Source organism: Sabethes cyaneus, chromosome 2 (genome assembly GCF_943734655.1).
Source record: "Sabethes cyaneus chromosome 2, idSabCyanKW18_F2, whole genome shotgun sequence".
Taxonomy (NCBI): domain Eukaryota; kingdom Metazoa; phylum Arthropoda; class Insecta; order Diptera; family Culicidae; genus Sabethes; species Sabethes cyaneus.
In genome coordinates this window covers 30882430-30907591 of record NC_071354.1, presented here as the reverse complement: position 1 = coordinate 30907591, position 25162 = coordinate 30882430, and the positions used below count along the sequence as shown (strand labels likewise).

At 44.8% G+C, this 25162-nt stretch overlaps 1 protein-coding gene across 2 annotated transcripts; it reads right to left on the bottom strand.

Annotated features, from left to right (window-relative positions):
* Positions 1–551: 551 nt before the first annotated feature.
* Positions 552–24766, bottom strand: LOC128738329 (chromodomain-helicase-DNA-binding protein Mi-2 homolog). 2 transcript variants are annotated; one of them, XM_053833378.1, is made up of 5 exons: positions 24596–24766; positions 13788–14834; positions 11967–13729; positions 1297–4363; positions 552–1226 (listed from the first exon to the last, which is right to left on the bottom strand). In XM_053833378.1, exons 1-5 carry the CDS (start codon positions 24630–24632, stop codon positions 1063–1065), a joined length of 6078 nt encoding a protein of 2025 aa, XP_053689353.1. In that variant the 5' UTR covers positions 24633–24766; the 3' UTR covers positions 552–1062. The 2 variants fall into 2 exon arrangements, with proteins under 2 accessions (XP_053689353.1, XP_053689354.1); XM_053833379.1 differs by having other exon boundaries at positions 552–1223.
* Between the last annotated feature and the right edge of the window lie 396 nt (positions 24767–25162).

Here is a 25162-nt window from a genome sequence, read left to right as displayed (position 1 = left end):
ACGTCGCGTCATGCTAAAAATGTAATACTATTATCCATGTTTTACTGCACAATAACTCAAAGTAAGTACTTACATACCTGATAAAACGAATTGATTACCTATAGCGCAAGGTGGGTGGGAGGGAACTAATCGATTTTATGGAATAAAATCAATATTAATAACAAACGTTCAGGCAATCCAAATCAACAACGTTCAACCGAACGTCTTGCAGACAGACAATGTTTGCGAATGATTGAATTTTTACCTGCAAGTCTGGCACAGCTCATTTCGCTTGACCGACTCGTACGCCGCCTTGACCATGTGCTGCAAAACAACCCTTTGATAGAGTATTCCTGCGTCCGGCAAAAATCTGTCGTATTCTGTTTCATGTTTCTACGAGAACACCTGTAACACCTAATTTCTCGATGGTGGAAGAATAAGTTAGTTCCCAGAGGAGACAATGATCACACATATAAAGATAGACAATTTACTAAACACAGAAAAGGAAAGTTCTTTTGATCTATTTCTACAGGTTTCTACAGAACTACAGAGCACAACGGTTACACTTTGCGTACATTTTTTTTATTTTCGAACTATTGAAACTGTTTGAAAAGTGTTTACTTTAAATTCTAAGAAGTATGCTTGCATGTATCACTCGTATATCATAACTTACTGTTGTATAGAACGTAGAAATAGAGTCGAATTGTGTTGCCGATACTAAAATGTCAGTTGTATAAATAAAACAAATCTACACATGGTAAGGAGCGTTTGATTTCAGCTTTTTTTCTGTAGAGAAAGAAGCGCGGAACGAAGGAATTGCTTCTTTTGGAAACTAAACGAAACATACAAAAGTAAAATGATAGAGTAGATTGAATATAAAAAGGAAACGATTGCGCGGAACATAGACACAGATGTGACGAGATTGTTGTAATCGTAATCCAATGATAGAGCTCTAATAATGAGTAGAAAATCGGTAGCGTTTCTAAGTGATCGCGCGTGTATGTGTGTGTGTGTGCATGTGTGTCTCTGAATGTGAATTGGTGGTGGTAAGTTTAAATTACCTCTGCTTCTGCCTTCCGTTCTTTACTTCGACGTTCCGGAACCACTGGGATAGCTCGGAGTTGGCTGTCCAGGGACTGAGAACGTGGGCCGGAAGTTGGCAAAGTTTGCGGCTGCAGCAGCTGCTGCTGCGAAGCCCGGTAGATTCGCTCCCTGGAAACCAGCCGGGAATTGAGCCAGTGGGGCTGCTTGTGAAAATAAGAAGAAAAAGGTTATTAATAAAGTTAGCTTGCGCTAAGTAGGGGGTAGACAACTTACGATTCGGCTGAACTGTATTTCCGGTGGCGGCCAGTCGAGAAAGAATGGACCTTTCGGACATCTGCAGTCGCTGCGCGACCGGTGGAATACGGGCCAAGGTCGCCGGAAGGCGTGACACGTCACTCTTCATGTCCGACAGCAGCTCTTCGAGTTGATTTAACACCTTGTGTAGGACAGCGTTGGCCGGTTTGTTGCCGGCAAGAGATTCCTTGCTCAGATGCTGATGCGATTCCGCCAGACACTCGACTTCAGCGAAGCGTGCGTTCAGAGCCATCGCCGGGTGGCTTGGGTCCTGGGCAAGATTGAGCACGGCAGCCCGTCGCAGTTGTTCCTCTATGACCAGCGACTGTTCCAGCAGTTTGAAGCGACGAGCGAGGAATTTATTTTTGATTTCCAAAAAGTTACCCTTTCCGACATCCATCTTAAAGGGTTCATTGATGATGGCAAAGCGAATGTCGTTCTGAATGTCCTGCCAGCGGCCGTATCCGTGCGTTACAATGCCCGCGAGCAGCCAGTAATCGTGCCGACGATGCCAAATTTCATACTCCCGACCGGGAACCGCAGCTTTCTCTTCGTTGATCCAAAGAGTGTGCAGTTCGGTGAATCCACCGTCGGCAATGTTGAACATGAAGGCTCGCTTGTGCACTTCCAGCTGCTCCGTTTTAGTCGGTGGTTTCTTAACCGTTTCTTCATCATCATCTTTCACGATGACCACATCGTCGTCATCGTCATCATCGATGGCAATCGGTTTATCTTTGTCGGAATCTTCATCTTGCTTCGCTTTAACGCCGGCGTCCTGTGCCGGTGGTTCCTCTTTCTTGGGTTCGGTCGCGGACGCGGCCGCAGTAGTTTCGACCTTAACGTCTTCCTCTTTCGGTTTGACGTCTTTTTCCGCAGCGGTTTCCTCCTTATTTTCTGATTTTGTGGCGACGTTAGTCGCCTCCGGTTTCTTATCCTCCCCACCGGTGGATTCTCCTTCCTTTTTGTCACCTTCCGATTTTACTTCCGCTTCTGCCGCTTTTTCGTCAGTCTTCTCCTCTTTCGGATCTTTCTTATCGTCATTCTGTTTGTCTTCGCCGGACGATGTTGTGGCTCCAGTCGACTCCGATTCTTTTTTCTCTTCTACCGAATCTTTCTTCTCGTCCGGTGTTTCTTTTTTGTCTTTATCTTCTGCGGAAGTGCTCGTGTCATCGGCGTCCTTGTCTACACCGGTTGGTGCGGGACTTGGAGCAGCACTCGTGGCCGGAGTCGCACTCGTACTGGTCGTAGCCGATTTGGGAGTTTCGCTGCTTCCCTCGCCCGGCATTGCGTGTTTGACCGGTTCGCATGGTCGTTTGATCAGCTCCGGCATACTGTAGTAACCGTTGATGTGCTCGAATTCCTGTACCTTCTTACGGATCAACGACATAACCCCGATCCGAGTCAGCACGTGCTGTCGGCTGAGACCTTCTCGAGGAACTCCATCGGCGAAAGTTTCCGCATTATCGGCTCCAGGCTCACAGAGATGTCGCATAAACAGGGAAACGTAAGCCTTGAAGTTTCGTTCCGACTTTCCACGCAAATCCCGAACCAACCACTGCGAATTGAAAGCATCCTGCGGGGGCATTCCGTAGCGCATGATTGCGTTGAGGAAACTCTTTCGCTGACGAGCATTGAAACCGAGAACCTCAATATTGCCACCCACACGAGCCAACAACGGCGGAAGTGGTCGATTATCCCGTTCCGCTTCCTTGCGTTCAATTCTACGCTTGCTGCGTCTGTTCAAATCACCGTCTTCATCATCCTCATCACCTTGGTCATCGGAATTGCCCGAATAATCCGAATTGTAGTCGGAAACATTCTCCTGCCAGGTTGAGTCTTCCTTGATGGGATCCGCCTGAACGACTCCTCCATCCGTATAGTTAACCTGCTTACGAACTCGTTTTCCCTTACCAAGTGTCCTCGACAGATCTTCCTGATGCTGTTCGTAATGATGTCGCAGCAATTTAACCCAGTAAGCTGGATCCGAATTCTCCGCATCCTGTTTTATGATTTCCGTGTCAACTTCCTCCTCCACATCTTCCTTTGTCGAATAGGAAGCCACCTTGAACGACGACAAGTACTCGTTGGCCCAGTTCTCTTTCTCCTCCACACCCTTGTTACTTCGATCCAACAGCTCCGCAACCGCTTTATCATCGTAGTGAATTGCCTCCTCATCCTTGGCATCCTCTTTAAACAGCTCCTCCGTACCAAACCGCAAAATATCATCCAACTCTTGCTTGGTAAAGTTCGCTCCCTTGCCACCCATACCCGGTCGCACAACCAGATGGGTCAACATCATCTTCCTCTTGGCCACCTGAGTAACCCTCTCCTCCACCGAATTTCTCGTCACAAACCGATAGATCATCACCTTGTTGGCCTGTCCGATACGATGGGCACGCGAAAACGCCTGAATATCATTGTGCGGATTCCAATCCGAATCGTAAATAATAACCGTGTCAGCCGTGGCCAAATTAATACCCAAACCGCCGGCACGGGTCGAAAGCAGAAAGCAGAACTGCTGCGCTCCCGGAGCGTTAAACCTATCAATCGCTTCCTGCCGAATGGTTCCCGTAATACCACCATCAATGCGCTCGTACTTGTAACCCAACCCTTCCAAGAAGTCCTCCAAAATATCCAACATCTTAGTCATCTGCGAAAAGATCAACACCCGATGGCCCTGCTCCTTCAGCTGCTTCAGCATCTTCTCCAGCAGAACCAACTTGCCGGCCGCTTTCGTAAGCGACGTAATCTCGTAGTTCCCGCCGGGACCCAGTGGTGCCTCTTCGACGGCCGCCTGAAACAGATACGGATGGTTGCAGCACTTCTTCAGATCCATCATGATGTTGATCAGCGAACAGGCACCACCGCCGCCCTTCGGGTTCAGCGCTTCGTAGTTACGCGTCAGGATGTACTTGTAGTACTTCTTCTGCAGCTGCGACAGCTCCACACGCACGATGAACTCCGACTTGGTGGGCATGTTCTTCAGCACATCGGCCTTCAGACGACGCAGCATGTGCGGACCAAGCATTTCGTGCAGTTTTTTGACCTAAAGAAGCGAGAGACATGAAAGTTTGTTAATTTTGCCATAATAATAAACAATTCTATTAATTTTGACGTAGGACTACGTCTAGTGGGAAGGTAGGGTGTCATTAATCAGAGTCATTGGTCAGATTTCGAGCAGATTCTGCGATTTCAAAACATTTTTGCACCAATCGATGGGTTAGAACTTTTATGCATCGACTGTAATAAACCAAACTATTGATTTTTAAACTCGCACCATTGAAAAATTGTCAAACCGAATTATTATCAGTGCAGCTGCAGACAAACGTGCGCTGGATATAAAAAAAATCATTCCTAATTTCTCAACCTTCCAAGCACAGATGACAACAACAGCCTCCGCATCTGTAACATCCTCTCAGATACCTCAATGGACCTCAGCAGGATCCGTTCCTCTCTGGGCACTACAAATTCTTACTGAAAGGTTGTCCCAAACGTAATACATATCATATCAGTTTTAGCATGGTATAGTAAGCGTGAAGTCCAATACTGTCCTTTAGAAGATGCACCGTTTCGTCCGCGACGGCTTGCCAACAGTCAAGCTCGACAGAGTTGCGACGATTTCACTACCTCCGAGGATTATAATACATTATGTTCGAGGACTCCCTGAGAATCTACCGGAAAATGTGCTTGAGTCCATAAGGGCCGTCGGGGGATGCAACGCAGGAAACCCATCGCCCACAGCTATGTGTGTTGGCCGAGATTGGTTGTCGAGAGATCCAGTTTCATCCAGGCTATGATCACTGTGCAGTATCCGCTGAAAGCTACCTTGGCCATCCACAACTGTCCCACGGCAGCGAAGTTATGGTTTATGCGGGTCCATTGGACTACTTCATCGTTATAGTCGCTTACATCAATTGGTCAGAGTTCAGAGATCTTTCCAACCCGATAGACCACATCGCAAATCCAAAACTGTTGGCCACCGATAACGGAATACAGTGTGGCACCACGGTTTCTCACATCTGCAATCTAACGATAAGGCCGAAAGATTTGTGTATCACGTTCAAGTGACCAGTCCACAACATTCAGGAAGGATAAGATATCAAACACCGGCCATTTTCTTATTTACGTATCGGATAACATCTATTCCAATCGTTCTAGATGGGATATTGCAGACTGAAACAATGCACTGTGGGCAAAAACGAGCGAAAAAACAGACGCAATTAAGATACGGCCTGCAGGCCGTAACCGCCCAGGTTAGGGGCGGTATACAACAGTGACTGATCCGGAGCGGACGGCTGACTAATGAAACGCTGTCTCGCCTGCTATACCCAAGACAGCAACCCTGTCCGCGAGACTAGGTATCGCAGCCCCAGTAAGGCAGTATACTTAAACAACTTTCGCTAGGAGAAATTCAGGAAAGGAACTACAACCGGATAATAGGCATGGACCCAGGCAGAAGAAAAAGGACAACGATTATTGGAAACTTGGTACTTGGAATGTCAGGACTCTACTTGAACCGGCACGCGCGGTTATCCTGGCAAGAGAGCTGCAGAAGATGAAGATCGAGGTTGCAGTCATCCAGGAAGTACAGTGGCCGAAGACGGGAGAACGTGAATTCCGCGCAGTAGATCCTTTTGCGGGCACGACATTCAAGTATCACATCTACTACAGTGGCGGCGATAAAGCAGAGCATGGAGTCGGATTTGTATTACATGGAAAACAAATGAAACATGTCATTAGGTGGAGGTCCATCAACGACCGTCTATGCGTGTTGAGAACTAAGGGCAAATTCTTTAACTACAGTCTGATAAATGTGTACGCACGGACGAACGACAAGCCCGATGACGTAAAAGAGGCGTTCTATGATCTTCTCGACAGAACATATGAAGAGTGCCCAAGACATAACATAAAGATAGTCATCGGGGATACAAATGCACAGGTCGGACGTGAAGAGTTCTTTCGTCCCGTTATTGGTAGAGAAAGCCTCCATCCTACCACAAACGACAATGGCCTGAGGCTAATCAACTTCGCTGCAGCCAGAGGAATGGTTATCTGTAGTACCCATTTTGCATGATGGAACATTCGAAAGCACACCTGGAAACACCCTAATGGAGAGGCCTGCACTCAGATCGACCACGTTCTGGTTGATGGCCGGTACTTTTCAGATGTCGCAGACGTGCGATCCTTCCGGGGAACAAACGTTGACTCGGACCACTATCTCGTAGTAAGCAAGACCCACGCCCGATTGTCCAACGTATTCAAATCGAAGCCAACGAGGAAGATACGACTTAACATTCGGCGGTTATCAGCGGAGGGAGTTGCAGCAGAGTACTCTCAGAAGACTGATGAGCGGATCGGAGAGAACCTGAACAAACAGTGGAGCTGTAGACACATCCACGACGCGATCAGTACTACAGCGTGGGAAGTGTTGGGTACTACTGCTGCAGCCACTTCCCTTGGTTTGACGCAGAGTGCCAGCGAGTGACTGATGAGAAGAATCGAGCCAGAAGTCACATTTTGGCTGCAACTGTGACACGCCAGAGCAGAGAAAGATACCGAGATGCTAGAGCTGCCGAAAAGAGACTTCACCGTCGTAAGAAACGTCAGCACTGGGATCGCGTTCTTGCGGAGGCGGAGAATTGCTTCGAGAGGCACGATACGAGAAGCTTCCTTAATACGATCAACGGAATCAGGAGTTGGCACGGTCCGGTTCCTGATTCCGTTTTATTTAGCCGAGATCCGGAGTGGCTCTTGCCGTATCAAGAATTCCTCTTCATTGTACTCGGTCCTGGGCTACTTCGTTGCGCGTCTCGACACACGCAAGTCGGCTTCAACCTGGTCGAGCCATCGTGCACGTTGAGCCTCTCTATTCCTGGTGCCGGTGGGGTTCTTGAAGAGAACGGATTTCACTACACAGTCGTCCGGCATCCTTGCGACGTGGCCGGCCCACCGTAGTATCCCAACTTTCGTCAGGTGAACGATGGGAATCTCTCCAAGCAGTGCCCGTAGCTCGCGATTCATACGTCTCCACCACTCTCCGCTTTCCGTTTGCACTCCGCCAAAATAGTCCGCAACACCTTTCGTTCAAAAACTGCAAGTGCACATATGTCTTCCGTAAGCCAAGGTACCGTTTCGAGTCCGTAGAGGACTACCGGTCTTATTAGCGTTTTGTACATCGTCAGCTTTATGCGGCGGCGTATGCTCCTAGATTAAAACGTCTTGCGGAGGGAAAAGTAGGTTCGATTTCCAGCTTGAATGCATCGTTGGATCTCCTTACTCGTATTATTGTCGGCGGTGACCGGAGATCCCAAATATACGAACTCATCAACCACTTCCAGTTCATCGCCGTTAATAGTCACTGTCCGTGGGAGGCAAACGTTACTTTCTCGGGAGTCTCTTCCTACCATATATTTGGTTTTCGACGCATTAATTTGCAGCCCTATCCTCCTAACCTCCGTTTTCCGTCTGGCGTAGATTGCCTCCGCCGTCCCACGGTTTCTAGTAATGATGTCGAGGTCAGCTGCAAAGGCTAGGAGTTGGCTACTCTTGCTGAACATCGTTCCTCTCGTTTCGATACCCGCTCGCCGGATCACACCTTCAATAGCGATATTGAATAACATACAGGACAGTCCATCCCCTTGCCGTAACCCTCTGCGCGATTCGAAAGGACTTGAGAGTGTCCCCGAATCGTTCCAATCCACTCGTTTGATTAGCCGCGTCAGTTTGTCCGGAAACCGTACTCGTGCATCATCTGCCATAGCTGTTCTCGTTGAACTGTATCGAATGCTGCCCTGAAATCCGCGAAAATATGATGCGTGATCATGTTGTACTCTCGACATTTCTGGAGGATTTGTCGGAGAGTAAAAATTTGATCCGTAGTAACACGGGCCCCCATAAAGCCCGCCTGATACTGCCCTACGAATTCTCTTGCTATCGGGTAAAACTACACCTTCCATCCACTCCTCCGGTAGTTTATCTTCTTCCCAAATCCTTGAAATCAGCCAGTGAAGTGCCGTTGCTCTGTCACCCGGCTAATTCTAACTCTATCGTATTGTCTCGTAAGTCTTTCCAAATGGCTCATTCCCAAGATTTATTTACCTGCCAAGTACAGGACTTGACGACGATTCAGATTAGGTTAGTTTCTCCAGGTTTCATCATGTGGACACCAGCAGGGTTTGTTTACTATCGATATTCTAACCCTTTTGCGGGGATAACTCATGTAAGGCGTGGTACACAAATTACGTAACACAAAAATTATAATTTTTTGACCTCCTCCCTCCCCTATGTAACAATAAGTAACGCTTGGCATAAGACCCCCCCCCCCCCTTAAAATTACGTAACGTCAACTAATCCTCCCTCCCCCTAACATTTCTCAACATTGAATACAAATCGCACAATCCGTTTAATTTTTCTTATTCTAACAAATTCAAGAAACGCATCGATTCTTTTCTAAGCTGCTCTGCTGAATTTTGAACAGAATGGGTTTGATGAAATAAAATTAACACAAAAATCATTGAGTTTCATAGTAGAAACAGCAATTATGCATCACCCCAAGTTACATGTTGGACTCAAATAGTCTTCAGCTGCGTAGATTTATTTAGCAAAACCTAATTTCGTTTTTATTTAATTTGATACATTTGTTACGTAACTATTCTCGTGACTCCCCCTCCCGCCTATTTAACAAAAAGTAACCCAAACTCGACCTTTGTGCACGAGGCCTAACGCGAGAAGGCTTTCGGTGAATTTTGTGTGTGTGGGATTGGTTTATAGGATTTGTTACCGCATTTATTTTTGTGACGTCGTTACAAGTGGGTATACGCTGGGCCCTTCATTCACCGGCTAGTATTTCTCCTCCTGGTCCGGTCGACCTGAGCGATCTGGATATCATGTCTTAGACACCGGTCGTGGCGGTCACGTTCCAATTGCGCGTAGAATTGCTCTTTGTCGTCATCGGTAGTGTGCACATCGAGCTGCGCACGTTGATGATGCTTATGTTGAACAACTGAATCATCAACCTGCACAGGACCTGCACGAGGATTGATTGGGCAGTCAGCCAAAGTGTAATGCCGCAGCTCTGGTAGATGGTACCGTGCAAGCACCAAATTTGACGCGGTTAAGAAATTTTCAATTTTAAACATTAATTACAAAATGACGGTTTGGCCAATAAAGTCAAGGTTTTGCACAGTAATAGTTAGACTAGCAAAGAATATGTAAAAAATAAACAAACAGTAAATATGCATTGAATTCTTTATATTTTGTCAAGTTTTTGTGAGACGCTCGGGGTTCCTAAATTGACGCATGAATTTTGCAACGTGCCTTATTTGACGCGAAATGTTCCTTATTTGACGCACTTGAAAAATTAGTATAATTTAACAAAAATGACGATGTATTTTGTATTTTAGATAACTGCGCATTATTTTAAATAGTTACACAAGGTTTTCGTTATTTGTGTGGATATATTTCACCCCAGTTTTTGCGAAAACGTTGGGAGAATTGGGACAGCCCTCAGCCGATATGTTTATATTGCAAACACAACCAGGCTATTCAAAAATCTGGCATAATTTGTGTTTAACAATGAAAATTCTGGAAATGACTTTCCTAAAACAGTTGTACATTGTTTTGAATGACAGCTAGGAAAGTATCAAGATTCAGGGTGTCGCAGGAAAAACTAAATTAGCCACTTACCGGAAACTGCAGTAACTGCGGGGTTGGATCGGTCAGACAAACGAAAAAAGTGTCCTAATTTAACCTAAACCAATATTTTTGATTGCCCTACCCGTTTGGGGAACTTGATTTTACTCATAAGCAAAACAAGTCATTTACAGTTTATAGGAATTCCTCTCCAACGCTAAAACCATATGTTTGCCCTGGGAAAGTGTTTTCTGCAGCTTTTTCCGACGAACTGTGGCCTCTGTAACACCTAATGAGACGGTAAACTGTTGAACCAATATCTTTCTTGGTGACTTACGAGATATTTAGTGTCGGAATAGATGACATACTTTTTATATCTTACTCTGTAAATAATAAGGAACACTAAGAGCCTAATTTGACGCAAAACATTTTTGTCCAGAAATAAGCTAAAAAGCTTTTACAGTTCGAATAACGTGTACAATATATTAATAATACTTAAGTTTTAACAGTTTTCGAAGATATTAGAACAAAAAAGCACTTTTACGCGTAAAAAAATATAAAACATAGTTGAGTGTTTCTTTAGCGTTTGTGCTAAGGTAGGAAAAAAATGGCGCATTTGACAAACACCCTTTCTGTTTATTTTTTATTTACAATTATAAATGACCAATCAAAAGCTTTTTATGGCATGAATGCGTTTCATAAGTGTAAACAAAGTGTCAAAGGTACACTTTTGCGAAATATTAATAGTCAAGATAAGTTATTATAGAAAATTTCTGAAAAGTGCGTCAACTTTGGACCCGCGTCAAGTATGGTGCGTCCACGGTATATCCATCGCTGAACGTACATACCGTTAAGCCTTTCTAGCATACCACCTGCAGCGCTACGGCATCGGACTTGCGACTCTTCAATACGTCGGAAGCACTCGAGTGCTCCTTTGGAACTTGAAAGAACGACAGTTCCACGTCCCGAATTTCCAATCCATAGACCTTTCTCGTCGCATTGGTCTATTCCGATTGTTTGAGTCCAAGCAACATTCAACAAACAGCGACATTCTTTCTGATTTACCGCGACATTCTTTCTGATTTACGTTGTTCGCTGGACTTTAAGAGTACCACCGGAAGAATTAGCCTCTTACGGGACCTAAGCTGACTAGGTAAACCATATTATACGTGATATTTTCGGCGGTGAAATAGTGACTGTTTTAATCATCAGTTTATTCACGGCACTTGAAGTTTATCGAGCTTGTTGCTGCTCTACTGCAGGACGATGGTACATTTGGTATCCTGTCCGGACAGTGGATTCGTACACTCTCTTTTACTTTGACTTAGGTTCTTAGACTCAGTGACGGCTAGAATCATCCGAGAACGTAATCATCCCAGCACGTGAGCGGTTTGCGGTAAGTAAATTCGTTGGGAACGCAGGTCTCGAACTAGGCACAGCAAGGCTTGAATTGTACCGTTGTGACCGACGAGCAATTACCATCCGCGACGTTTACTAGAGACAGAGAGAAGGATGCCTAACGCGCTTACGTTTCATTGTTCATCCGTTCCGTTCCGATTCGTTCATCCGTACGTCATAGTGAAAACCCCTTAGTTTTGGTGGGGGAGTATGTTGCGGCAGAAAGCCGCATTGTAATATTCCCTTACAGCCAGTTTCCATTGTATAACCGAATAACCTTTTGTGACTAGAAAAGGTTATTGTCCTTTCTATCGAACGTGTGAAACACTATTCATCTGTATTGTGAAATGGCTCATACAAATAAGGGATTTGGGCAAAATAACCGAAATAATTAGAATTATCATGCGCCATATTAAATTAAATTAAGAATCCAAGGGTGTAGTAAAAATTTCCATACACAAAATTGTTCCACAATAATCAAATAATGCAGGATTTTGTCACGTTGGTTTTTGTTTGTATGTTGGAGGATTACTATTTTTGTTCAGAAACAGTCAGTCAGTCTTTCGTCGTCGATGAAGGTGGCCCTAGTTTTGAATAAAATTATGCAAAAAAAGTCTTACCTGATCTTCCTTGTTGATATCGGCGAACTCGTTCTGGAATGTGGCCAAATCGTTGAACTTTTCACTATTCAAAAAATTGAGCAAATGGAACAATTCCTCCAAATTATTCTGCAGCGGCGTACCGGTCAGCAGCAGCTTATAGGCGATGTTATAGTTGGCCAGCACTTTGAAGAATTTGCTCTGATTCGATTTGAGACGATGAGCTTCATCGACCACCAGTACGGCCCAGTCGATCGATCCCAAGCAAGCCGCATCCAGTGAGATCATTTCGTAACTGGTCAGCAGCACGTTGAACTTGATCGTGTTAGCTCGGATTCGCGAAGCTCGACCTCGAATGACGGCACCCTCCTCAAAGGACAGTTCGTGTTCACGAATGATCGCTCGATTATCTTTGTCTCCGACATAGGTGATGCAGTAGAAATCTGGAGCCCAAGTTTCAAATTCACGCTCCCAATTGATGATGGTTGACAGTGGGACAGCAACCAGGAACGGTCCCTTGCAGTGACCCTCCTTGTAAAGTGAATAGAGAAAAGCTGCCGTTTGAATTGTCTTACCGAGACCCATTTCGTCGGCCAAAATAGTATCGGTCGCGTGTGCCCACGAGTAACGTAACCAGTTAATACCCTCCAGCTGGTAGTTGTGCAGACGCATTCCAGTTTCATCCAAGTAAGGAGGTTGAACTTCGTACTTGCGTTTCAGATCGGTTGTGGGCTTATCTGGCGGTGGAGTATAACGTCGCAAACCTAAACGTTCCTCATCCTCTAGCTCCTTAGCCCTTGATTTACGACCCTTTTTCTTGCTCTTTTTGCTACCGCTGGAGCTACTGTTGATTTCATTAGTGCAATTGGCTCGCAGATCCAGATAGTATTCAATGGCATTCTTCAGCCCGGCAATGTCTTCATCTTCCTCTTCCCAAGTGGCCAAATCGTACGGCAACTCACGCCACTTGACGAGGTACAATGTACGACCATCCCGCATCGTTCGATGATTGATCACACGATGAACCATCAACCATTCCGGCTTGACACCGTACTTGTAGTATTTCTCCTCCAATTCAGTATCGTCAATTTCACCTTCACGCATCTTCATAATTCGTTTGTATCGACTGTCCGCCTCATCCAACGCTTCCTCCAACTTGGGCGGTTCCTCCATGTCATACTTGCGATAATAGTAGCGGAACATTAGCGGATGGAAAACATCCAACTGCAGCTCGGTAATCCAATCACAATGCCAATAGGACATGTCATGGAATTTAACAAAGTATTCGCGCCTGCGCGTTGGTTGTGCCTTCGAAGTTGAGGGTTCATTCGGATCCAGTGGCTTGTCAGTCCAACGCCAAGTCAAAATCTTCTGTACCTTGTACGGCAAGGGCGGACAACCACATCGAGGGCACCGCCACGACCCATCGGGAATATCTTCCAACGGTGGAGACAAACAGAACGTATGATAGGCCGACGGACAGCTATCGCAGCACAGCAACTCTCCGCCGTCTTTGCAAATCCGACAGAACTCCTGATGCTCATCGTCATCGTCATCGACCGGGCCTTCGGCTTCGCACGTCGGACAAGACCATTTACCCTCCGGGGTGTCCTCCAGCTCCGGATCTAAACACACCAAATGGTACGCCTTCGGACACGTATCGCACAGTATAATTTCTCCCCCTTGCTGGCAGACTTCGCAAAAGTCCTGATGTTCCTGCTCGCCATCCTCCCCGTCGGGGAAACGATTCTTCTTTGAACGACCCTTTTTCTTGGATTTGTTTCCTACAGATAAAAAAAACATGTTAATTTTTTTCTATAATATTAAACTTGAAAAACTCACCAATTTTAGTCTTCGCCTTCTTCCGAATCGGAGGATCACCACCGTCAGCGACCTGCTCGGCCGCTTCGGCTTCCGCTTTCTCCTTCTCCTTATCGGCCTTCTCTTCCGACTGCTGCAGCATCTTCTCGAACTCAGCATCCGAATCACGCTCCGAGCCTCCACTTGCGTCCGGATCTTCCTCCGAACTGGCATTTCTTCTTTTTCCGAACTTGATCTTCAGGGTCGGCACTTTGGGCTTTTTACCCTTCTTCGCACTGGAGCTAGCGCCCTTGCGACCCTTCTTCTTGCTTCGCTCACGTTCGTACTCTTCCTCTTCGTCATCATCGTCGTCGTCGTAAACCATATCCTCATCACGCTTCTCAGTTTTCGTTCGTGAACGACTGGACTTCGGAACGTATTCCGGTGATGGTGGCGGTTCATCCTCCTGCTTTTCCTCCGTTTCCTCGGCTTGAAGATGTGGATTCTCTTCGCTAAATTCACGCCATTTAGCTGCCACCAGCATCATCAGCTTCGACATCGGAACCTTCGGATTTTCCTTCGCCAAAATTGGCCGCACATGCGTATGGAAATTCTTGTACGTAACCAAGTTTTCGTAGTCTTCATCGGTGTACTCAATCTTGACATCCGTTAGATCAAACGTGGCGCAAACCTCTTCGATCGACGGCATGTTGTAATCGCCCCCGCTCTTCTTTTCCTCCTTTTTCTCCTCCTTGCCCTTGCGCTTATCACGGCTGCTCCGCTTCGGCTTCTCATCCGAATCAGCCCCTCCAGCAGCGAGCCCATCATCGCTCTGCCGAAAATCGCTCTCGTCGCCGCTGTCGTTCTTCTTTCGCTTCTTCTTCTTGCGGGCCTTGCTCTTCTCCTCGCCGCGAGCCTTGCGTTTCTTGCCCTTCTTGCTCTTCTTGCTGCGGTTATCCTCCGGTTCGTAGTCGTCATCCTCGTCCTGGGCTGCGGCCAAGCTGCGCAGTGCTTCGTCCTCCGAATTGTCTTCCGCTCCGGCTTCCAGTGGCGTATCGGCACCCGTTTCATCCAGGGCCGTCTCTTCCTCTGTTGAAGAAATAGAAAGATGGTAGAATCCAGTAAGTTCAAGTGCTCAAGCAATAAAAAGTACATTTATAAGATGCGCTGCTACATAAATAATCTTACGATCCGTAAAACGTTATCAAATAATGTGCTTAACTGTACAATCCGCGCGAATAGCATTCCTGGCACGGTTAAGGTTGTCGATTGGTTACGCAGTCGTATACGGAAAATTCCAATCCTTTACCTCTGTAGTCTAAAGAAGTAAGCTAGGACCGCTGTTTACAGCCATCCCGATCATATGCGTGGCTGTATAGAGAGGAACTCGTCGTGGTTGGGCCATCTTTTCCAAAACTTCTTTTAAAATGGAATTCATGGACCACAAGACGGCTGAACCACGACGACATTCCCCTACCTGATCCACAAAGGAACTCTTCTAACGCGCTGCTGCTTTACTTCCATATTGTGCGTGGACTTCGAATCAAAATCGATGTTTTTATTACTGACTTACTTGCTGACTTACTACTACTATTTTTAAATTAATTCTGTAAAAACAGTTGAGCGTCAACCCTGTTCTGGTCGAGTCATCTAGAAAACGTCGGACCCCTCTATTATTTATCACTGTACCATAATAGAAGGGTTATGAAATGGAGAGAGTTACCTGGAAGGAGCGTCAAATCATAGCCCTGGCAGTCTCAAGCTCCCACCTAGCGCCTCCACGTAGATCTAAGTCAAATGATGGCCTTACCCGGAAATGCTTCATGTACTTACTGAAGCAGCTAAGCTAGGAAGTGCGAACTAGAGCGCCTGTTCTCCAGGTGGGGGGCGGCTCACACAGCGTCTGTCTCGAAACGGGCGGCTGAATATGAAATGCTGTATCTCGCAAGCTATACCTAAGATGGCAGACCCATCAGCGGGATGTAGGTATCGCGACCCCGGTGAGGCAGTATACCGAAAACTCAATTACCACGAATAACGAAGAAAGAAATTCAGAACGAAACAATCGGTATAGGACACGGCAAGGGACAAGGAAACAATTAAGGGATAATGATTGGAAACTTGGTACCTGGAATGTCCGAACTCTCCATGAACCGGCACGAGCTGGCTTGCTTGCTCGAGAGCTGTATCAACTCGGAGTGGAGATCGCTACTATTCAGGAAGTTCGGTGGCCAAATTCCGGAGAAAGGGAGTTCGGTGCAGTAGACCCTATTGCAGGCACTTCTTTCAAGTATCACATCTACTACAGTGGCGGTAAAAAAGCAGAACATGGAGTCGGTTTCGTAGTGTTGGGAAAACAAAAGCAACGAGTTATCCGGTGGAGGCCCGTAGATGACCGTATATGCGTGTTGAGGATTAAGGGCAAATTCTTCAACTATAGCCTAATCAACTTATACGCACCGACAAATGATAAATCCGATGATGTTAAAAACGAGTTTTACGCCAGGCTTGAGAGGGGACCGATGGAGAGTTCCCAAAACACGACGTGAAAATCATCATCGGAGATGCAAACGCGCAGATCGGGAGGGAGGAATTCTTCCGTCCAGTTATTGGAAGACATAGCCTTCATCTGTCGACCAATGATAACGGTCTGAGGCTCATAAATTTTGCCGAGGTCAGAGAAATGGCCATCTGTAGCACCTACTTCCTACGTTTGAATATTCGGAAACACACCAGAGGCATCCAAATGGAGACTCTAGCTCTCAGATCGATCATGTCTTGATTGACGGTCGACACTTTTCGGATGTTATCGATGTACGGTCTTTTCGGGGATCAACCATCGACTCTGACCACTATCTTGTAGTGAGTAAGATTCGCGCAAGGCTGTCAAACACGGCGAAAGCTCGCACTGAGAGGACGCTGTGTTTCAACATCCAGCGGTTAACGGCAGACGGCGTAGCAGTGGAGTACGCCAGGAAGCTAGAGCAGGTAGAAGGAGAAGGTATAAATGAACTGCGGAGGAACATTCATGGTGCCATCGAAACAGCTGCGAGAGAAGACAGCGTAACAGCTGGTTTGATGCCGAACGCCAGAGAGTGACAGATGACAAGAACCAGGTCAGGAGTCGCATGTTCACTGCGGCAACGCGTCAAAACAGAGAGAGGTGCAGAGAGACTAGAGCTGCGGAAAAAAGAATCCATCGTCTAAAGAAACGCGAGCACGTGCTCGCCGGTGCGGAGGAGCGATACACCAGCAACGACACACGGAGTTTCTATAAAACGGTGAGATGCAGGAGTTTTGCCATGCCTGTGATGTGCAATGATAGTGCTGGCAACCTGCTTACCGACAAAACGGCGGTAGCAGCCAGGTGGAAAGAGCACTTCCAGACACTATTGAATGGAAAGGTAAATGCGGAGATCAGCAGGGACAGGATAGGAATTGTAAGCGATGGTCAAGCTGTGGAGCCACCAACACAGGAGGAGGTTAAAAAGGCAGTCAGTGAGCTGAAAAACGGTAAGGCTGCTGGGAAGGACAGTATCCCGGCTGAACTTCTAAAAGCGGGGAGCGAGCGGCTGTACAAAGTAATCCACCGGATCATTGTCAGGATCTGGGGGGAAGAACAAATGCCGGAGGAGTGGTTGGATGACCTCATTTGTCCAATTTTCAAAAAGCGACATGGCCTGGAGTATAAAAACTATCGAGGAATTATATTGCTCAATTCTGCCTATAAGATGCTTTCCCGTATCCTGTTCTGCAGACTGAGACCGTTAGCGGAGTCCTTCGTCGGCGAGTACCAAGCTGGTTTTCGTGAGAGTCGCTCCACGACAGATCAGATGTTTACCCTGCGTCAGTTGATAGACAAGTTCCGGCAGTACAACTTGCAGACACACCATCTGTTTGTGGACTTTAAAGCGGCGTACGATTCAGTTAAACGAAATGAGCTGTGGCAGATAATGCTAGAACGTTTTTTTTTTTCAGCGAGGTGAAGGACTGTAGCGTATTGCTGATTGGGTCTCGGTCCGGCTCGCGAGCAAGCTGAGTAGGTATTGGGCGGCTAAACTAACACACTTCGGTCAATTGAACGCCGTTCCTCGGACCAAGAGGACCAATATCACCCAAGATTGCTCAGTGAGGTCATTGTGTCATAGTTCGTCATGCAGTCTTGCTGCCGTCTATCCGTCTTAGCCTAAAAACGCCACAGCCATCCTCCTTCATATCTACAACTTCATATCTAGGTGCCTTGTAATGTGTCAGTCTACGAACAACCCTAAGCCCAGCAGTCTCTGGGGACGTATTGCAACTAATATTCAAAAATCCGTGGTTTGCAAATGCTATAAAACGTGGGAGCTGTGACCTATTCTTCCCTAGGTTTTGTTAATAAGCATATAACATATGATAAACATATATACATACCATATAGTAAATATATGTATATATAATATAATAGATATTGGCGATCTTTTCTTTTTCCAACATACCTGTTGTTATTTATACTTATCCTTATTCTTATCCTACCCCGGTTATTACAGGGTGTCGACTCAAATTCAAAAATAAAATTCCCTGACTTTCCCTGATGCTTCAAATATTTTTCCCTGACCCTCAAAACTCGAATATCGAACTTATTTGGGTGATTTCTGGCTTAAGTTTTTTACCCTTTAGCATGGCTTATGCGAGCTGCTGAAAACTAAAGCTAGATTTCTTCATGTTTTAAGAACACATATCAAAGATTCATAACCTATTTCTTACCAGCGTTTCGAAAACGCCCTCTTCTATCGAGTTTAGGGACAGTTATGTTTGAGGTATCAACTTGAATCCAAAGAAACAAAGATTGAGAAATAACCTAATCGACCTGTTTTTGCACAAAGCTTAGATGTTACATACAAAAAAATTACAGCCGTGTAAACATAACAAATCTTGCTAATTTTCAGTCAGCTCAAACTAGTAACTTTGCCGCTGGAAGGTGGACACATGTCTGCGAGTTTTCAGTTAAACTAAAACAAAGCTTTCCTGGAAGTTCCAGCTAGTTATCTTTGCTGCAAAAAGCATGGAGTTAAGGAGATGATTCCCCAAAGATTTTTGGTACAAAAATGTGCGTTTTGCTGACTTCGAGGTATGGCAAAACTTTAGCTAGATATATTATTGGAAAATGTCAAAATGGCAAATATTTTAACCCTCAATGGTGGACAGTTAAGACTAAAGCTGTGTGTCATGATTTCGGATTGCAACTATCGAGGCTTGAAAGCAACATTGACTCGAAGGTAGTTCGGTGGCCGGCCGTTCGGTCCAATGACCGTATATGGGTGTTGAGAATTAAGGCAAATTCTTCAACTACAGCATAATCAACGTATAGTCACCAACAAATCATAATTTCAATTGTACTAGGGACGAATTGAACCGCCCAGTTAGCTTCGAGGTACGATGCTGATCTAACAAGCCAGTTGTATTCGAATCTCGACTAGCCGGTTTTTGTTAGACAGAATCAGTAGGATCGTTGCACTGACCCCGTAATTTTCCTGTACTTTAACAGCCGGCTGCGAAGTCTGTCGATAAAGGATAATGTCTAGTGACGGTTAATGCTCAAGACTTTGCTTTGCTTTGCTAGGGACGAATTCTATGACAGGTTCGAAAGGATTTATGGGGTGCGCACGACTTGAAAATTCAAGACTCTAGCTCCCAGATCGATCGTGTTTAACGGTCAAAACTTTTTGGATGTCACAGTCTTTTCTTAGTGACTTTGACCACTATCTCGTCGTAAGATCCACGCAAGGTTATCGAAATCGGCGAAGGCTCGCACTGAGAGGATGTTGCATTTCAACATCTAGCATTGATCAACGAATCGCAGAACAGCAGGACGAAAGGGAATAAGACGTAAGTAGGCTGTGGAGGATCCGCCATGGCGCCAACAACTACGAGGGAAGTGATAGGCACGACGTGGGGAAGACAATCACTCTTATTCTGCGAGTCACGTGACTCAATACGACAATTGTCACTTGCCGTGAGGCCTGCCATTGCCGATTTCGAGCACTACAGCGAGTGAAGTCTGACAATTGTACAGCGCAAAACAAATAAAAAATTTACGGCAAACTGAAAGATAATCGAATCGCCACAAGACATGTAACAAGTTTTAATTCAACCGATCAATCTGCGTATATTTTACACGAAAATTGATTTGATTCCAAAGTTGATCAACAATATTGCCGGGTAAACTAAATTTCCCTGATTGAATTTCGAAATTCCCTGATATTCGCTGATCCAAAAATGAATTTCCTGATATCCTGATCAGGGAGATTTTCCAGGTTTTTCCAGGAAATCGACACCCTGTATTATTTATTTTGGTTCGTTTATCCTCGACACCGCGCCCACATTGTTCGTCTCCATTCTCTTTCGAAGCTATCTCCTCTATAGTTATTGATAATGCTAGAACATGGCTTTCCGACGAAACTAGGTATGCTGATTCGTGCGACGAAAGTGCGGCCTTCAGGCCTTTTAAAAGGAAATTGGGACTTACCGTTAACACCGCCAAAACGAAGTACATGCCGGTCCCTGGTTGTAATCTTGTGCCTTAAGTCGGTACTACATGGTTAATAAAATCAACGATCTTTTAGGATTAAGGCTCTCGGAAAGAAATTTTACCTGGAGAAGTTATGCCTAGATTAAGCAAGAGCCCCGTAATTGCAGGGCAGATGCGCTGAACTTTCAAGTTCGGAGTTACAAAAGTGGCAGGTTTCGGAATCATCTGATATTCTTTAAACAATCAACAGCGAGATAGTGTCCAGTTAGGAGTCCCGTGATTGTACGTAGTTCACTACGAGTTAAGCGGAGCATTTTTTAGCTACTGCAGGATTTGGGTAGATAAACTGTTCAACTGTTTAGTCTACAACCCTGTATTTGATGTCAACGGAATACTTTCTTAATAGCAATGTCTAGGCGGTGAATAGTGAATGACAGTACTACGTTAAACTTTTCTCTGACGACAAGTTCTACGTTGATGGCTTAAACAATACTCTCATAACAGCTTGATTATCAGGGAGAGAACTCCTTATGGACATCCTTTGATCACCGAAATCGTGACCGACGTATCTTTCAATGATGTTGTGATTTCTCTGCTCGCCTGAGCATTGCCTGAAACTAGCTCTTTGAGTGTGGTGAATTGCGTTTTGAAAAACAGCCGTATTAATTGAAATGAACGACGGGTAAACGAAAGCTCCTTTAATATCAAGGAAAGCACAAAGTGCTGTCTCCTGATATTTTAGTGATTTTCTGTAAAAAAATGGATAGAATGCCATCCGGACCTGGAGATTTCATTGGTTCAAAAGATCTAAGTGCCCATTTGATCGAAACCTCTGTAAACAATTGGCCTACAAGCTGAGCCGAGTCGTTTGACACTTTCATCGATCTTTTCTTGGCCTTAAACTCTGCAGTTAAATAAAAGAGAAAAAGAAACTATGGAAATCATGTAAATATATTCCGAATAGCCAATTGTGTTGTATACAGCCAGGGATTGAGTTTTTTTTTAAACATTTTTCTCAAGTCATCACCAAGCGCGAGGCCCCTCCGAAGCGCGAGACTCTGTGCGACCGCACGGGTTTGCTGGTCTAAACGCCGGCTCTGAGGGAACCTATCTCAATGTGGGAACGACGCTCAATATAATATTCGAGTATACATCGAAATACAAGGCTGTCTTCTTCTAGTGTTTGTTGATTTAAAAAAAAAAGCATTCGACAGATTAAATCACGAAAATATCTGGGGCACACTAAGGTGTAGAAGAGCCTGGTAAGCTAGCCTATCTTATCGACGCTCATTATGAAGCCTCCTGCCGAGTTGCTGCAGGAGTGAGACAGGGTTACATACTTTCACCGCAACTGATCCTCGTCATTGACGAAATTTTAATTGGAGCCATTGATAGTAAACTTAACCGAAGATTGCCCTGGAACCCTATGACACATGAGCAATTACTTGTCCTCGGCCTGGCCGATGACATTATCTTGCTCCCCCAAATGCAATATGATGTGCAGGGAAAGCTAGATGGTCTCTGCGATAACTCTAAGGCAGCAGGTCTCATAGTCAATGCCGGAAACATCAACAATCCCTCCAATTTCACAGTAGAGGCAGGCTTTATTCTCGGTTTTTTGCTCAGTAGATGCTCATTTGACTACAGCGCCTCAACTAATCAGAATTCGAAAAAGTATTGTAGAGCTAATTATTATCTATATTATTGTTGAAGAAAGTATAGTTTTATCTTTTGTAGTTACGGTGCTATGCGGTTGCTACCTCGTTGGTAGCCAAATGAGCGCTCTTTTTGCTACCAACGGGTAGCAACCCCATAGCGCCGTAAATACAAAAGGTAGAACTATACTTTCTTCAACAATAATGTAGATAATAATTAGCTCTACAATTGCCCTTCGCACCACTTTTTCGAATTCTGTTTCGTTGAGTCAAATAAGCATCTACTGAGCAAAAAACTGAAAATGAAACCTGAGTAGAGGTTGAGGAGGTGGCAGATTTTTTATATCCTGGTAGCAGATAACCCTAGGCGGTGGTGCCAAGACTGATATAGAAACATGAATCAGGATGGTCAGCGGTAATTTTTCGATCTTGGGAATGTTTGGCGCTCAAATCAGATCGTTTTACCGACCCTAACACGAATTTTCGTCAATCGTTGCCTAGATCGGACATGTTTTGAGGAGAGTAGAGAACGAAATCTACAGACAGTCAAGTGGAACCCGCAGGGACAACACAGAAGAGGCAGATCTAGAGGCTGTTGGCGGTGTAGCCTAGTCGACTGTATTCAGACTATTGATTCGAAACGCTCCTGGCGACAGATCAAGGCCATGGCGGATTACTGTAATTATTATCAGAACTTTCTCCTGGTTTTGAATAAAAATTCCTGGTTTTTTCCCGGTTTTTCCTGGTAAAATAAAATTACTGGTTTTTTCCTGGTTGAGCTGCCCTGCAAATATTGACTTCCAACAGGAGTACCCTTCGAACAAGCAAGTATTTTTATGGGCATTTCCCTCCTTTCGTTAAAAAGCGCTACTTTGACAAAATTTGGAGACATTCCCAATCAACAATAATTATCAAATGAGCAAATATATCGACGTTAGTGAAGCCAGTTTCAATGCATCATGAAAATAGCTTTCATGCTTTTACTTGCATCTTTTGTATAATATAAAGCAACAGGCATATAATTGAAAATGAATAATAAAAAGTACAAGGCAAAGTGTGTTCTAATCAGTTGGTCAATTGGGCAAGGATAATAACGAACAATATTGCCTGCTATGGATATCTCTTTCGTGTTTTAAAAGCCACAAAAGAAAATTTCCAGAAAGATAAGCCTTCGTTGCAGCAACGCAACTAACTGGCAAGAGATGAGAAAAACCAAAAAGTTACTCGAACTTAGTAAGTCTGGTTCCGCCATCGACAGTCGTTTCCGCTTAGTTCGTCATTATACGCTGGCTTAAGTCTAGCAAAACCGTGCCTTCTCGCCCACTCCCCACACGCGACTAATTTTCCAGGTAATTGACACCATTTAATAAAGAGCGCGCACAGCCTAATTCTAATTTAAAATTTATTTAAAATACAAATTTACGAAAGAAACAGTTAATCACCTACCTGTGATTAACGTGCGTTTAAACCGGGCAATTTTTTGGCAATGTGGTATGCGACATGTTGCTAGTTGTTGCTCAATACGGCTTCTGTCGCCACCTGAACACTTATGATATGTTACCAAAGTTGCTTGGAAACATCCGGAAACAGTTTGGAAAAAGTTGCATTCCACATGTTAGCGAAAATTTGCTCAGTTTAAACGCACCGTTACGACTCTTCCAAGAAAATTTCTTTATTTCTACATTTCGATTGCTGCGTTAGTAGGTACCTATGCATCAAGGCAACAAAAAGCCAAGATGCCTAACTCAAAAACGCAGTAATCTAAAAAATTAGATGGGGAAAATATTGGTAATATTTTGGAAAATACAAGTACAAATACAAGAACAAGTTGGTACACGTACAAGCATTTTTAATACATACCTAAAGAGATGAAATATCATCAAAATTAAATTTATGAGTTCCAAAAACAACTTCGCAGCACAAATTAACCAGAAAAATAAGCAAACAAACTTCTTCAGTTACGTATAACTGTGTGCTAAGTATAAGTTCATTTACGAGCGTATTTAAATTTTAAAAACAGACTTTCCGTTATATTGATTATACAGTTGAAAAAACGTGTTATGTGGTCATACAAATCTTTTTAAAATATAGAAACCATTTGAAAACAGTAACTTAGTATTGCAAGCAGCAACAAAATTATACTCAGATATGAGATTTCACAATATTCGTCTTCCGTATCACTTCATTTGGTGATTGGTTATTGATTCATCGGGTAGAATAATGCTCAAAACTGTTTCCTGTTGAAACTTGTTAACATACTAAACAAAAAAAAATATTTTCAACACAAACACCCAAAAGTCGAAACCCGGAAGAGGCAAAAATGCAGCGACGGTTGAAAGCTGCACCGCGCACAGTTAAACAAAAACAAACCATTTTTCACTGTACACTCACTTTTACCGACATCCTGTGTTTTGTCGCTGTGCCTTCCGCACCGCCCGCTCACTGTACCCGTGATTATGTTCACGTTGTTCAAAAACAATCAACGCTAAAGGTGAATGGCAAGAAAAGCAACAACAAGCACAATGATCCGGGAGTAGCGCTAGCGCTCCGTATTTTCCCCCCTCCTTCGTTTCCACTTTCCACATGCAGCAGCTTGCTGCTCTAGGACAAAACGGTGCGAGCACCGCGACGACGATGGCCGACCACCCCAATCTCGCTTGCAGTGTGCAAAAAAGAAAACTCACCGGCAATGGATTCGTCAATTTCCTCCTCGGACGCCATCGTTCGCTGGCAGAATCGGGTAGCACGGGATTCCGCAAAGCTTCCGCTTTCGTTTGACGCTAGTTTCGGCCGCGAGCGAAATGATTTTTCCGGAAAAATTTGCCACTTTTCACGAACAGCACGGACTTCACGGCTAGAAGGGCCGCTTTTCCAGAACTATGAAATTGCAACATGGCGCCCGCTTTTTGTCTCCGCTTTCGCGTTGGCCTGCCGAAAAGTGACGACCTGCGTGACGTTTCGGCTGTCAAACTCAAGAAAAGCCCCTGCAGCAAAAGCAAGAGAAGCAAAAATGGAAAAATTATGACCAACCCGGCGGAAGGTCGTAAGCAAGTAAAAATTTACAATGATCCGGGAAAATAGACAAAGTTAAAAACATGAATTTAAAAACCTTGAATTGCTTCGAAACAGAAGGTTACATATTAAAATGTTACCGGTTTGAACTATTTTCTTGTGCTGCAGAAAATTTTAGTTATCTTACACGAATTTAATTTTTAGTTTTGAACGGTGTGGTACAGGATGTCCACGCTGTT

Coding starts and splice junctions, on each gene's coding strand:
- LOC128738329 (XM_053833378.1), bottom strand. CDS start 24,632: ATGGCGTCCGAGGAGGAAATTGACGAATCCATTGCCG. Junction 13,730..13,787: donor GAAGGCGAAGACTAAAATTG/GTGAGTTTTTCA, acceptor TTTTATCTGTAG/GAAACAAATCCAAGAAAAAG. Junction 4,364..11,966: donor ATATCAACAAGGAAGATCAG/GTAAGACTTTTT, acceptor TCGCTTCTTTAG/GTCAAAAAACTGCACGAAAT.